General features: G+C 54.5%; 4 protein-coding genes across 4 annotated transcripts; 2 read left to right on the top strand and 2 right to left on the bottom strand.

The window, feature by feature from the left end:
- Nucleotides 1-574: 574 nt before the first annotated feature.
- On the top strand, nt 575-2,050 carry POSPLADRAFT_1061560 (hypothetical protein; the record flags this gene model as incomplete). Its single annotated transcript, XM_024481394.1, has 2 exons — nt 575-1,068; nt 1,123-2,050. 2 exons carry the CDS (start codon nt 575-577, stop codon nt 2,048-2,050), a joined length of 1,422 nt encoding a protein of 473 aa, XP_024334141.1.
- Nucleotides 2,051-5,534: 3,484 nt separating this feature from the next.
- POSPLADRAFT_1185852 (hypothetical protein) lies at nt 5,535-9,796 on the top strand (the record flags this gene model as incomplete). Its single annotated transcript, XM_024489184.1, has 9 exons — nt 5,535-5,636; nt 5,749-5,798; nt 5,853-5,922; nt 8,792-8,890; nt 8,955-9,024; nt 9,082-9,174; nt 9,231-9,320; nt 9,379-9,462; nt 9,526-9,796. The coding sequence occupies 9 exons, from the start codon at nt 5,535-5,537 to the stop codon at nt 9,645-9,647; spliced, it is 780 nt and encodes a 259-aa protein (XP_024334140.1). The 3' UTR covers nt 9,648-9,796.
- Nucleotides 9,797-11,497: 1,701 nt separating this feature from the next.
- POSPLADRAFT_1185849 (hypothetical protein) lies at nt 11,498-13,311 on the bottom strand (the record flags this gene model as incomplete). The annotated part of the gene is made up of 6 exons (XM_024489183.1): nt 11,498-11,878; nt 11,942-12,110; nt 12,180-12,450; nt 12,504-12,568; nt 12,624-12,844; nt 12,905-13,311. The coding sequence occupies 6 exons, from the start codon at nt 13,309-13,311 to the stop codon at nt 11,584-11,586; spliced, it is 1,428 nt and encodes a 475-aa protein (XP_024334139.1). The 3' UTR covers nt 11,498-11,583.
- A 979-nt stretch (nt 13,312-14,290) lies between these two features.
- Nucleotides 14,291-15,225, bottom strand: POSPLADRAFT_1036849 (hypothetical protein; the record flags this gene model as incomplete). The annotated part of the gene is made up of 4 exons (XM_024477175.1): nt 14,291-14,460; nt 14,513-14,563; nt 14,709-15,110; nt 15,201-15,225. 4 exons carry the CDS (start codon nt 15,223-15,225, stop codon nt 14,291-14,293), a joined length of 648 nt encoding a protein of 215 aa, XP_024334138.1.
- Nucleotides 15,226-15,525: the final 300 nt, after the last annotated feature.

Below are 15,525 nucleotides of genomic sequence, written 5' to 3'. Positions count from 1 at the left end.
GCCACACCACCTCTTCTTTCGTTTGAAAATCCGATGTCCGAAATTCGGAACGCACTGAATTGATCGCGCTCGATCCGGCGCGGACTCGAGACTCAGGGAACATGATCTGGTGGATTTGGTAATATGCGGTGCAAATGACAAGATACAGGCCATCCTGTAACGTATCTACTGTAAGCGGTGTATCCTCATCAAGGTAAGGTGGATGATCTCAGGCGGCTCATCACAATTGCGAACAGCAACATCGTATGGTACTACGTATCCCACTGGTCTCTTCAACACGGAGTGAGCACGTAAAGCTTTCTACAATCGCACTTTGAGTCAGCGCTCGCACGTCGGACCGATGACGCTCAGCGGATCATCCACGCTATCCGTCCTAACCCTCGATCCATAGGGCCTCGTTGTGTCCTCATGTGAGCGTCGAGGTCCTCGACGTATTGAATGGGCGTGTTCTACACACCCTCCGGCCTCTTATAGGCGTGCTGGAGGCACCATGGCTATCTCTTGACCCATCACCTACATTGCTCGAAGTCCTGGTCGACTTTCACATCTGCCCTTCCTTCCCGCCCTCCTCGCTATGGGTCTTCCGACTACTGCGACGCCTACTCCGGAGGTGTCCGTGGAAGATCGCAACGCCCTACCGCAATATGGCTTCGGCCCGGACGTCGAATTTGAGAACCTGGTGGAGAGTAACCCGTTCCTCTTCCGCGTCTATACGCCGAAGGAGCCCTCACCCTTCTACGACCGCACTGAGCCATACTTCATCGGGCCGCGCTTTGCCGAGGACTTTGCCTCGTCCAGCTTCAACTCACAGGATGCCTCGAACTCACCGTACCGCAGTCCTCCTGTGTCCACCTACGCCGATGCAGTACAGCACCTCGACTGGACGAGCCGATCGTCATCTCCGTACGTATCGACCTCATTCAGTTTCGCATGGGCGATCTGGGAGGCAACAAGACGTTATCACCATGGCGTCAAGCATTCAGTCGAGATCGCTGTGATCGATGCGAGAGCTGTCTGCGGACGAGCAGTCACGGCCGTCGAATTACTTCGCAAGGCGGATCCCAAGGAGTGAGTTCACATCGTCACATATATGTTCCGATGCTGAGACAACGTGCCATCAAGCCGCCATCAGGACCACTGGAAGTGGTACCGATACGCGCTTGAGGCGCAGGACGTCCTCGTGTGGGGCTACATCCCGGGAACAGCCGTGCTCGCCTCGATTCCCCTCTCCCAAGTGCTCACGAAACTACCCTCCTACTTCCTATGCGCCGACTCCTCCGATACGAAGGACTCGCCGCTGGGCCGTCTCGGGTGGGACTACATGACCAAGAAGCCAAGCTACCGGCAGTTCTGCCAGGACATGTCGGAGCGCTTCCTGCGGCTCCCCGCAGACCGGCGGCTGCGCGACACAACTGCGGGCTCCGTTCGCCTCGCGCTGTGTCACCTACGGCCATGGTTCCACGAACTCGCCCTGAAGGACTTCACAACCGCGACGGTGACGGTGTGCGAGCTTGCATTCGTGATCGCGCGTTGGTCCGGGCAGTGGTGGGCGCGCGAGCACCCCGAGATCGACAGCCTGGTCCGGTGCATCGTACACATCGTCGGCGAGGAAGTGCGTGAGGCGCGCCGCGTGCAGGCACTTGCGGACGCGACGCGCATGCAGGAGATTGTCGGCGGCCTCGAGCAGCTCGCACAAACATACCAAATGCGCACACGCATGTGGAAGTGTCCACCCAGCACGCTCCAGACACCGGTGGAGCCGAAGGCGGCTGAGGCCGCGCCTGTCCCTGCCTCCGTTGCTCTCGCCCAAATCATCACTCCCATAGCGACAGCGCCTGTTCTGCAGTCACCTGTCTCGCCCGAGCCGGATCTCGAGAAAGCGACGCCTTTGACGGAGAAGCCAGCAACGCCGGTTGAGCAGAAGGACTCTCACCTGCACACCAGTATGTACTCGACGTTGGCTCTAGTCGCGGGCTTCTTCCTCGGCTCCTTCACAACCCTATGGGCGCTGGCGCCTGACATGCGAGTGCTTGCTAACAACCTCACCTGATGCGTCGGGATCGCTATGCTTCCCCTTCGATGCCGTGTATGCCCCAAACATGCTGCTTTATGCTCCGCCTCATTACGCTCATATGGCCTATGCACCCTGGCGTAAACCTTGCCCTGGGACTGCCGTGATCTAGTCTGGATTTTATTATAACTTATCCCCTTCGATTCTCCGGCGCGCTAGCAGCTCCTTGTATTCGTCGTGATTGACATTTATAGATGAAGCAAGATGTACTTTACCTTTTGTAGTTGTTTGAATTGAACAGATGGATGCCATTACTCGTGGAGGAACGACGAATGTTGGGATTGTTGGCGAGCGTGACTTGGTCATTGGACTGCGGTGTAGTGCTGTAAAATCAATGAAACATTGGGTCCACGCGTGATCCATGGGTGCAGGAGATTGTGCAACATACCCCCAGTAACAAACGCGGCAAATACCTACCCTGCAGGGAACTGTCACATAGCCTCTCAGTCAGATGACGTGGCTGAACTTGTCATTGTGGGATCGGAAAGCAAAAGCCTGGCAAGCGGGGTGCAGCGATCAGCTGAAAACGTGATGACCGGGGCGCTGTACTGTCACAGAACCACTAGGATGTATTCTCGTCGACACAGCTGACATGCCAGAACTGAATGCCTTCCCGCAGAATCTGAATGGTTTGTTGGAACTTGGAATTGTGGCGAGCGCACGCCATCGTATTTGGTGTTGTTTGTAGTACCTCGCAGACTTTGCGCGAGCCATCCTGTACGTTCCTCACGCGTTTGACAGAGCTCAGACAAACGCGATATATCTTGTCGATCGTTCTCGCTTCGAGTCTCGGACGAACTTTTGCATGGTTTGCAGATGCAAACCGGACTCTGAAACAGACCTTTTATGTCAGTCTGTTTGGCGGGATAAAAGCGCCCAGAGGGCAAACGTTACAGTTCGCAATGATCGCATCGCCCAAAGCCCTAATGCGCGGTGAGACATTGTTATCACCTTCGTCCATATCATCTGTCTCGCCTCCACCCGAGCTGAAACCAACTTCAGAGTAAAAAAAAACTCGCCAGCGCTGACGAGTTGAGCGACTTCTCTGAAGTCAGCAGCCGTGCCTGCCGTTCACGTCAAGCGCAAAAACGTCTTGTACCACATAACATCTGAAACATATTATGATGCTTCACAGTACTAGAATGAAAGAGTGGCGCAGCAGCCTGTAGATCGTACAAGGCTCACATATTGTTAAAACCCAGAGAACGCCTCGAGTTTTTGATATAGTTAATAACATGTCAAAACCCTCTCAGTTAAAAACCTAAGGAGATTCCCGAACAGTAGTCCCGATTTCCAAACCGGGCTATCGCAAGCGATCTCTGCGTCGCTGGACACTAAGGCGAATGTTCTGAACTTCTAGACTTATGAATAATACTGCCCCTGATATTTTGGGACAGGCGGGGACGATTCTACGGAGACTGAACCATCCCCCAGGAGCGGAGATTTAACCATCTCCCTCCTCGGGAGATGCCTCAAGCGCCCCCCTGGCAGGAGCGCTTACCCTCCAAAACAAGAATAGCCTCACGTGACATTCGCACTATCGCTCCGTTCCTGTTTTGGATTTCGGCGAAGTCCGGGGCAATAATCTTATCTGATCTGAATAGCTGCCTAATCCGGTTATGCCCCAATAAGATTAGGAGTCTCGTTTTTTGCCTTTTTTGGGTATTGCTCCCGCCTGCCGTTCCCTCAACGCCCAATTTGAAATATATTTCCATTTGAGGCCATAAAATGGCGATAGTGAACCTCCCTAATACAGCAGGAGGCAATTTAGGGTCTTCCTGAAATGGAAGCCACACGTGATTAAAGCATTTTTCTCGTCAGGAATGCACGTGAGGCCATTCTTGTTTTGGAGGGTAAGCGCTCCTGCCAGAAATAATGGGGGGCGCTTGAGGCATCCCCCGAGGAGGGAGATGGTTAGATCTCCGCTCCTGGGGGATGGTTCAGTCTCCGTAGAATCGTCCCCGCCTGTCCCGATATTTTACCTTCCTCTGTGGGATTTGCTACCGGTCATCGCACGAAGTATGGATCTGGCCATGCGGTTCTCCCACGTCCGGCTCGCTACGACGGGTCTAACTTGAATGTCTTATTTTCTTCCCTTCGTATCGTCGGATAACCAAGTCAATCATATGATTATATCGGACTCGGCAGACTTGAAGCTACTTAAGTCTCTGCAGGGAAAGTGTGTGATATATGATATGTAGCTAAGGGGGCTGCCGAGGATGCACAGGCCCTGATCAGGGCGTCAAATGATCATTGATGGAAAGTACAGCATCTCCGATTGAGATCTTGTATCGTAGCCACCGGTTGCGCTGCTCGGCTGTGGTCAGCGGTAGCGCCGTGCTTTCATTTCTCATCCTCGCGCCTCTCTTTGGCCGAAAGCGTCAGGTTTTCTTTCATGCCCGGCGGCTGGGGTGTCTACTTTCATTGCTGGATCCCGTATGACGTATCAGGAAATGCGTGGTAAAGGCAGAGGTTCTCATGAGGACGACTTCGCAACCTCCAGGCACATGCTAATCCCAAGCATGAGGTGGATGCAATCTCCTCCGGGCCTACGCCAAAGTAAGCATACTAGTATGGACCCATGATCTGGACTGTATGACTGCTGCCGAGCGCCTGACACCCCGTAAACCTGAACGCAGTATGTGCCGACGGCCGTCGGACCGCTCAACATTGTAGCCATCTCAGGAGGAAGGTTTCAATGAGCATCATTGTCGAAACGTCAAGGCATCATGGCTCACCCGGGCTCCGAGCGAGCCTCAGTCTCCTGACGAAACAGCTCTGGAGTTATGTCTATCTCGAACTGTCAAATCTGCCACGATTGTCGCATGACTACATGGTACAGCATGCTCTCTCGGCTGAAAAGCTCACGAAGACGCACATGCTACATTGCCCCGCGGATGTCATCCAATTGGGTCATAACATAAGTTCGGCCGTCATGCTCGCGACGCTCTACGGGGGGCTCGATTTTCGGGAGGGACTTCCGTATAACGCCGCTTAACATGAATCACGGCCGTGCGGTGAGGTCTACTCCTTCCTCCGAAGCTACATTCCCAATTAACATTTTTGATGGACAGCACCGTCATGATCTTGCAGTGCTATGCGGTTGAACGCACATACTGCTGATGTTTTACCGATGACACAGTTGTTCTTCTTGGCACGTCAAATGAACATTGTACACCATCGTTCGACGACTCCCAGAAGACCAGCCGCTGCTACCACCACATGGGACGGTGCCGCATCGCGCTTCTGTCCAATGTGGCGATGCTTGGCGCATGCATCGTTGCATGCTGGTCGCCAGCAGTACGTGTAGAATGTTGGCTGGGCTCGATAGCATGACCGCTGAGTCGGTCGTGCGTAGTGGCCACCAGCCTGCCTGCGTCAGAGGATAAAAGGTGCAGGGACTGGGCTCAGACAGAATCCAGTGAACGCTCACATCCTCCTCGACGTCCTAGTCCATATCAAAATGAAGGCTTCCACCCCTCTCGTCTCTGCAGCTCTTGCGGTTGGTGTTGCTGCAGACCGCACGTTCACCGTTTACAATGGATGTCCCTTCACCATTTGGTGGGTCCACCTTTCTATATCTTGAGACTAGATACTCACCGAGAGCAACGTTCGATAGGCCTGCTGTATGTTTTACAAGCAGACGCCACGTGATAGTAGAACTAACTTCTACATAGTTATTCACTGACCTGAATGCGGGGAGTGCCGTGCCTAACTATCAAACTGGGTAAGTCAAATTTTACTACGCCGCCGTGCAAACTTATTGACGGATGATAACTAGATGGGAAGCTGCCGCCTACACCTCGGTTTCATTCTCCGTTCCGGACAACTGGACGGCTGGCCGTATTTGGGTGTGTCCTCTGCCCAGGTTTGTCAGCTCAAAGCTGGACATATGAACAGGGCCGCCGCAACTGCGATTTCTCTATCTCCAACCCTGCTACGCAATGCGCAGACGGTGGCTGCAACGGCGGCCTTGAATGTGATCCGCACACAGGCACGGTGAGTCCGAACCGAGCTCTGATCGTTTCTGCTCATGTTGACGTGTGTACCATAGGGTGTCCCTCCGGCAACTGTAGCCGAATTTACCCTAGGAGGTACCTCCGGCCAGCCGGACAACTATGACGGTGAGTCGCTAAAATCACTACACCTCTGCACGGCATCTGTTGGGTGATCGCTCACACGGCTGCCGCGCCGCAGTATCCCTCGTCGACGGTTTCAACCTGCCAATGAGCATCACAAACAACGTCGGGTGCGGTGTCGCTGACTGCCCCGTCGACCTCGGCCCGAACTGTACGTCACTGCTTTGCTCCGTGATCTGTTTGATGTGAATGTCACTGTTCTTTGCAGGCCCGAGTGCCCTCCAGGGCCCCTTCGATTCCAGCGGTTACCCTGTCGGCTGCAAGAGCGCATGTGACGCGAACCTCAGCGGTGACCCTAGTATGTCAAAAACTTCATTAGCATTCTTCCAAGCGTCTGAAAAAGTTTGCAAATTAGGCAACTCGCCGAACTGCTGCTCGGGCAACTACGACACCAAGGCGACGTGCCCTTCGTCTGGCGTGCAATATTACTCCTACTTCAGTGCGTCTGTCAGAGCATCTCTACGGCGCTCCTCTCACTGTGACTTCTATACAGAGGACAACTGCCCCAACTCTTACTGCTACGCCTACGACGAAGCCAGTGGCACGGCGCTCTGGACCTGCGATGTAAGCAAGGAGGCTGATTATACTATTACCTTCTGCCCGTCATCATCGTAATCTGTCGCACGCTGCGCCACTACATTCTACCCTTGAATCGTAGGTGGGTATCAGAATAGGGCTGGAGCGTCGAAGCGCAATCAGGCTGTAATGATTGGTCTTGGTTCTTGTATTTATTGATCGCAATCCGCACACATGATTACCCGATTCGCACACATTGAGGCGTCACGAGCTACAATCTGTGCTGGGGGGATATGCAAGGAAAAAGAGCGCAGGAGATGTGGTACGAGTCCCTCGCGCTTGACCCAACAACATGTGCCCACTCGGTGTCAACTTCTGGGGCATCGGCATCGGCATCACGATCACGTGGGCGTTCCAGTCCAACTTCTTCCCTTCAAAGCTTCTTCCCACAGCCGCATTGACTTCGGTGCGTCTGTTCTCATCGAGCCATTACGAAGCGCCATCATTTCTCATGTGTCTGTCCATGTGTGGCCGATCCATTCCATGAAACTGCCGTCTAACCTGAGATATACAGACCGCAGAAGCCATCTGGCATGGAAGCACTCGCTGAGCGTGTATTCAGAGTTTGAGCCCGTGTTTTTTCCCAGGTTTGTGTTCCTATCTGTGAGACTGTGTCTCTGGTAGCGAGCGCGGATTGCATCTGTTGTCACTGAATGATACCGCGAGCGGTTACCACATGCCTGCTGTCCGTATTCAGGTGCCTCGAGATACGTACATCCGTTACCTTTCTAGGGCGGGCCTAGGTGAGATCCTCTGACTTTGTTGTGCCTGAGCAGCATGACAGAATACTCATGATCATCGTAGGACGGGCTCTCCGACCCTCTCCACCCATATGCGGAATTGTCGATTGACAGATTCGAAACAAAAGACTTCCTGGATGGAACGATGCCGCCCGGAAATGCTATTCAGAATCTCATCGTGGCGATATCCTATGATACGGGCTGTTCACCATCGCTCCACTTGTATGATGTCGCTATTCACGATATCCCTCGAAAGCATTGGAACCCATTCTAGGAGTTGAAGGTTTGTCTTCTGTTGCTCACTAACGCTGGGGTCGGCACGAGGTGTAACACTCTTCGTGGCTGAAGGCGCCCTGTCCATGATGCTGCATTAGCGACCTGCCTAGAATTTGGCTTCCTTCCAGGACCTTGCTATTCTAGGCCCTTCGCATGGGGAGGGTTCGGCACCGATAGCATGCTGCTCAATTCTTTAGACATTCTAACTAGATCTCCTTTTCAGATGCTATCTACCCACGTTCAATTGGCTCATGTCAACATAATGTGACCACAGAAGCAGTCACATGAATCCGACCAATATTTTCGAATGCATAGGGCCATGCGGTAACTCGTCCTGCGTCTCTGTATCGCGATCAGAACAAACGGACTGCAGCAAAACAGCCGGTGAGTCTCATGTCCACATGGGCCGCTTGTCAAGGTTTTTGGATCCGGCCTTGCATTTTGTTTTTCAAAATGACCGCAGGTAGCTTCAGATGTATAAAAGCTAGACTGTAGCATAGGCTTAGAACAAGGTGGTCCCTTCCTCGCCTCCCTCACGACTATGAAGACTGTTGCATTCGCCGTCCCGATCGCTCTTGCTGCGGCCGCTCTCGCCGATCGCACGTTCGTGGTGTATAACGGTTGTCCATTCACTATATGGCACGTTTAGTACTGTATAATGTGAGCAGCTGTTGACACACGCGGTACTACTAGGCCTGCAGTACGTACGCACCTTGGCAGAACAGTCGGACGTGTGACTGATCAGGTTTTCCCTTTACTCACAGATATTCACGGACCTCAACGTCGGGAGTGCTGTTCCAGACTATGCGACGGGGCAAGTGCACTCACGATCAATATTGACCCTTGCTTGACAATATCGCCAGGTGGGAGGCCGCCGAGTACACTCACGTCACCTTTTCTGTCCCAGACGACTGGACAGCGGGCCGTATCTGGGTACGTGGGCTCATGCAGCTGCTCAAGCTGTCTTCGCTACGCTGACGTATAACTAGGGACGCCGGGACTGTGACTTCTCGGATACCAACCCTGCCACGCAATGTGCTGACGGCGGCTGCAACGGGGGTTTAGAATGCGACCCAAACACTGGCACGGTAAACCGTATTCCCTTCGGTGCTCAGAGTCACAGAGGCTGGCTCACACCCCTGTCTGACGCAGGGTGTCCCGCCAGCCACCCTAGCTGAATTCACCCTTGGAGGAACCAGTGGCAATCCAGACTACTACGACGGTGGGTGCCATGTTCGCAGGCCTCCGTGTGATAGTACCTAACCTTACCCGTCACCAGTGTCCCTCGTGGATGGCTACAATCTGCCCGTGAGCATCACCAACAATGTCAACTGCGGCGTTGCCGACTGCCCCGTCGACCTCGGCCCAGACTGTACGTGCCGTCTGTTCAAGGGCTCCCCCGTTTCCTTGACCTCCTGCCTCTCCCAGGTCCTTCCGCGCTTATCGGCCCCTACGATTCGACCGGCTTCCCTGTAGGATGCAAAAGTGCATGCGAGGCCGACCTCGACGGTGATCCGAGTACGTGCCCGAATTCTGGCCCTTCGCTGTGGCACCGCTGAGAGAACGCCCGATTCAGCCAACTCGCCCAATTGCTGCACGGGCGACTACGACACCGCCGCAACGTGCCCGTCGTCGGGCGTCGAGTACTACTCCTACTTCAGTACGTCCCCGCGCGCTCGAGAAGTAGCTTTAATCGAACACTGACCCGCGCGCGCTCGAGCAGAGGATAATTGCCCGAACTCATACTGTTATGCATACGACGAGAGCAGCGGCACGGCGCTTTGGACCTGCGACGCAAGCCTGGAGGCCGATTATACCATCACATTCTGCCCACCGTCATCGTGAAACCGTCGCACATTGTCGGCGCGGTTTTGACGTCGCTACGAGCACGAATCACGATCGTATCTGCCAAGGCCATATTGTATTTTTGGAACGGATAAGACGGCTGTATGATACGCGCGATGTCTAGCAACAAATGATTATCTTGGCATGTCATATGATTCCCGTGAGAGTATGTGAGCAGACACCACGATGCGTCGCAGACGTCGACGTCCTGTGCACGACCACTTGACTCCTTAGGGTGCAGCCGTGAGCGATAGGACTGTGGTAGCACGAGTGCCTGAATGGAACGATGTCTCACATTTGTTACTCGAATGGACCATTTTAAAGACAGATTTTCGACCATTAGCGGTTCATTTCGAGCTTCGTTAAGTCACAAGTCGCAAGTCTTTCTTGACCCTAACCCTAAGCTCTGCTAGAGGCTGAATGTACCATCTTGAAAGTAAGTCATTCATCGAAAATCCAAGCTCCTCGCCATATCTTGAGTAGTTTAGACGGCTTCAGCAGGTTCTCCGCACTATGGGATACGATGTGCCAGCGCTTCAAAGAGAACTACTAGTGATGACGCCCACAGAGGCAAACATTGTTGATTGCTGGAGCATGTCTCGGACAGATTTGCTTCACCGCGATCTAAGATCATAGGTAAGTACCTTAAAAGTTCGTGGTTCTAGATCTAATGGCATTCAAGAGCAAAGCACCTGATGCGATTGGCCCTCAGGATCCCATCGGTCGGCCTGAGTGGCCTGCATCTTTGTTCATGGTTCGGTCAGACGGCCGCTCAACTTGAGCTCAACAGAAATGTGAGTGCTGTCTGCCCGTGCTCTAAGAATGATCACAAACCTGCATGCACAGAGCGAGATTTGGTGGGAAGATTCTCTTACGGACGAAGAAATACTCGAATTTGTGCACGTCACCGGAGCTTCCCATTCTCGGAAATACTCCCTCTACTAGGTCGCTGAGGCCTGCGCCCATTGATGACATCTCTCCACGAGTACATGTCAAGTTGGGCAGCTACTACACCGGGGAATATGAAGCTCGCGCGATGGAGGTCGTTCACGCACAGACGTCAATTCCCGTTCCCAGACCATTACTTTTTTCCAGCGTGAAAGAGCGTGCTACCTGGTCATGGAGTACATCAAGGGGTGCTCACTCGACTGGTGCTGGGATGACCTCAGCCTCTGGTGGAAGTTGGTGCAGAGCATGGCAGCACAAAAAGCCTGGCTCCGATGGCCTGTTGAAGAGCCGGCTCCATGATCATCATGGGTTCTGCTCTTCAACAGGCCATCAGGTCTGGGCCTTTTGCTGAAGGCCACTCTGGTCAGGCTGAGCAGACTGGCATGCTACCGAGAACCTCGATACTACAGCGGAGGAAGACAAGGGTTTGTCTGTCATGCTGGTTCATCTCATATACTCTGCGTAGAGACTCAACTCAACTTACTCAATGCATCCTCACATGGATTTACTGAGCACAGGATGCATCACGATCTATTCTCATCACTCAGAATCACCCACCCCTCGAGACACATCTTTGGCGCACAAGGGCAGGAAGCATGACAATCTGGACTCTGACAGCAGTTGAGGCCAGTCAGCTGTTTTGCCAACACAACTTAGAGATCCACTCTATTCTGCAATCAATCACGTCCAGACCCCTGCGGGAAGACAACCCACCATTGAATGGTCGGAGGAATATAGTTCCTTTGTTCCAGCAAGCGCAATTAATACTAACGGACTTAGCTGCGTTACGCGAGAGACTGCAGCCACGTCAGGGTGGAGGGCGGAGAAACTCGACGGCTGGCCTTTCCAAAAGACACGACCAAGTTCCGCAGTACTGAGCTTCAGTTCCACCATCGCCGAGCTCGATGCATGAGGGCAGTTCTATCATCATTCCTGCGACTGCGACCGCTGCCAGAGCTCAGCACAGCGGCTCTGCGTGCCGCAAAATCTACATAACCCACTCCCTGACTCGACGCACTTCTTCCGCCCGGCGCCTCACCACCGCAGCGACCTCCTCTCCCCACACCTCCTCCGGGCGCCGCTCACCCTCATAGCACTCCTTCACATGGCGCGCCGCCTCGTCGTGCTCCAGCGCGACGCAATTTTCGAGCGCCAGCGGCGCCGCGGGGTCCCAGCGCACGAGCGAAGGGCGCGAGGGCACCGCATGCGGCGGCACCGCCGAGCGCCCGCGCGAGATGTCGTCGAACAACAGGCCGGCATCATCCTCATCGATCGGCAGTCTACTGTCAGGAGACCAGAGGGGTGAGCGGGGAAGGGGGGACGTCGAGAGCCCAAGGACTGCTCACTTTATTTGCTGCCCCGTGAGCTTCATCTCGCGCTGTAGCAGGTCGCGGTAGAGGTGCTTGTAGAGCTTCTGGCGGCCCTTGACGGGGAGCGGGTTCGTGATTGGCTTGCCAGCGAGCTCGCATAGTATGTACGTCGCGATTTGCAGGCCGAAGATAGAGGGGAGCGGTCCTATGCGCGTTCGTCAGCCTGCTGAACTACTGCACAAACGCAACCTGCGCAGCGCAGGTAAATACGTACCGAGCACGGGCAGGATCCGCACGCGGAAGTCGTCCAACACGCCGAGCTCCTTCACGGCGCCCTTCTTGAACTCCTCTTCGGGGAGCGGGAGCAGCTTCACGTCTCCAGGAACCTCGGTCGAGTACACGACGGGGATCCCGCCGGACACGCCCTGCAGGCGTAGGCGCCGCCGCACCGCGCGCGCGAGCGGATCATACATCGTGTACGAGATGTCGCTGATCTGGATGCGCGTCGGGTCGCATTTTGCGCCGGCGCCCATCGAGGAGAACACCTGCGGGCAGGTGAGTAGCCATACGGGAAGCAAGTCAAGCGGGAGAGGCGTACCTTGATGTTGTGGTCGTGGCAGTACTTGAGCAGGTCGACTTTGGTAGTGATGTTGTCGATGGCATCTGCAGTGCAGGATGAGAGAGGTGCGACGAGGCCAATGTAGAGGTTCGGACGCACCAATGACCCAGTCTGCACCCTCGAGCAGGTCCCCACCCGTCTCCTTCTGCCAGAGGTCAATGCGCGCATCGACGTCCACCCATCGCGCTATTTGCTTCAGCGTGCGCTCGATACAGCGCACTTTTGGCGTGCCGACGTCCGCGAGCACCGCAGTTGCATGTCTGTTGAGGGACGAGAGAGTGACATAGTCGAAGTCAACGAGCCGGATCCGCGAGATACCCCTGCCCAACGTCCACAGGGGTCAGCAAGCCAATCCAAAGCGCACTCCCTAGAGGGCGTACGATCTTACGAGCATAATGGCGGCCCAGCTGCCGACGCCCCCGCACCCAACGACCACGACAGTACGCTTGCGTATCTGCGCCATGCCCTCCTCGCCAAAGAACGCGTAATTGCGTGCGAGCTGCTCCTTCACGAGCTCCTCATCGTACTCATAGTCAGCGCCTTGGAAGTTGGTCCCGAGTGCGATGTCACGCTCGACATGCTCGGTCTCATCTATTGTCGAGTGTGCGGTCGGCAGGGACTGTGGCTTGCGGGAAGCAAGTGTGCGGCGAATATCCTGGTCAAGGTCTCGCCTTTTGCGGTGCCGCGAGTGCTGTTGGTACGCGGTGAAAAGCCCTGCAGTGGCCAGGGAAGCTGCGAGTGCTGTGACGATCAGCTGGACACGATGTGAATGGACATCGAGCGCCATTGTCGGTTGTGGGGACTTGCAGGATCGTCGTCGAGAGACTATGTTATGAGGCACAGTGCGTATGTGCGAGCAAGAGTAGCTGAAACGCTATAAATGAGTGAGGCTCAACATCAGATGCGCGTCTCAAAGGGAAATGACGTTGAAGTCCGGCACGGACCAAACCGAACTGGGCATAGAACCGAACCCCGATGAACGCCGGGCGGTCCGGGAAAACCCAGTCGCAGCCCTCTAAACGGAATGAAACCTCACATGGGAGGGTGACACCGCGCACGCCGGGCTGGAGGAATGTGGGGGGAAGGAAAACGAGGTATCAATGCTCGGCGTGAGAGCCACCTTATATAGACCCAGCAAAGTGATGTGACATCATACACGACGATGTCATATGCATGTCAGTGTCTCCCCGTCTCGTTTTAGAAGATGGCTTTCCTTTTACGATCGGTCGCTTCTTCCTTCTATTCTCGAAGTAGGCTGCACATATATTCTGAGTCTGCTTTTTCCAAAATATTAATCCCCGGCAGTCCCTGAACACCCTACGCGGACGAACGCCCAAAGGGTGCCGCGCGGCATCGTGTCTCGCTCCAAACTGTCGTCGCTTTCTACTTTGCATTGTGCTCTTCAAAACGCCGAGCGGCGTTCAATGGCGCATGTATCGACCTCGTCAGTTCGTGATCAGCTCTGCATTGAAGTATATCTCTTTGCGATGACGGCTAGTGTTTCTTCAATAATAATTGATATAGGCCCAACGAAGTCTTACCAGATACCGAGGAGCCAGGCGAACCAGTCAATATGTCATGTTTGGCCAAATCTGACCGAAATGCATTACCAACTGGACGTGCAGATGTATGATGAAAGCCACGACGCCGAAGACGGTAATCCGAAGCACGCACAGCAATAAGTCACCGCCAGAAGCAATTAATGTACGGACTCTACCGGAGCAGTTAATGCAGCGTTTATATGTTCCATCCGGCGCTTGATGTGATTACCCAGCCGCCTTCTTCAGTCTCTGACTTGCATGCACGATTCTTGCACCACATCTGAATGCACCCCATCGCCACCAAGCAATGCTCAGTCGGCGTGCAGGCAACGGCCTTGCAGCGCAGCTGTGGCCTGTAAGCGCAGCCTTTCTTCCCCCTGAACTGATAGGCGGGGCTGTTCAAAGTACAGGCAGCCACATCACCGGCTGTTTTTGTCTCGGACGTACACAAACACACGGCAATGGGCAATGGGGGATCGCTCTTCACTATAGACGGCACTGACAGAAAACAGAATGATCTTAAGCATGGAGACGCTGGATCGCCAGGGTGACCGTCGACTTGACCGACGACCACCCTGAGAATAACACTGGAGGCCCAGACAACCGCATCTCCCACCCGTCATGCCGCCGAGCACACATCTACATCTCTCTCTCTCCTTCCTATCCCCTTCCCCAGTGCAGGCGCGCTGCTCCTCTTTCCTTCCTCGCAGCCAGTCTGCGGTCCGTTCCTTTCCCGGCCTCGCCCCCTTCGCCCTTCTGCGTGGCCGCCGCCCGTCTGCTTTCGTTCTCTGGTCGCGCTGACTCGCCTCCCTGCCATCTGAGATGCTTTTGTGTGCTCCGTGAACGGCACCAGTCACAGCTACCACCCCCGCTCGATGCGTGCAATTTGTCTCTCTCTTGCCCCGATCCTGCGCTGCGAATCCCTCACCAGGCTCGAGTCTGCTGTCTTCATCCTGCCTCCGGGCCTTGAGGTCCTCTTCTGTGTTGGTCTGCTTGTCTTGCGGGGATGCGACCGGTAAGTGTTCCTCCGTTATTCGTCTTGTCTCTTAGTATGCGGTGCCCATGGCGCACGATTGCAACGGCAATATGCTACATGATTGTCTGTGCCGACTGGACCTATCGTACGTCGGCTCACCGTTTATGTGCCGGCCTTCAGGCATTCTGTAGTGACTTTCGGAAACAAAATGTGCTAGGCGAACAAATAAGCCATTTGCTTAATAGCATCCCTATGCAGAGAAATAACATGCTAGAGGAACGGGCGCAACAAGACGTTATTAGCGCATTTGCTCCATAGTCCCCTGCCGCTAGTCACTAGACAGAATAACACCAGAGCTAACAGACCGGTCCAGGAAACACGTCCTACTGACATCCGAAGGGCTCACATACTTCACTCTTGCGCTGTTGGATCTCCTTGTGCACATTATCCCAGCAATCGGGGACTCTCTCACCGTCTTCAAGCC

Source organism: Postia placenta, assembly GCF_002117355.1.
Source record: "Postia placenta MAD-698-R-SB12 unplaced genomic scaffold POSPLAscaffold_18, whole genome shotgun sequence".
In the NCBI taxonomy this organism is placed as follows: Eukaryota; Fungi; Basidiomycota; class Agaricomycetes; order Polyporales; family Adustoporiaceae; genus Rhodonia; species Rhodonia placenta.
Note: the sequence above shows the minus strand (reverse complement) of the source record. Positions and strands in the feature narration are given on the sequence as shown.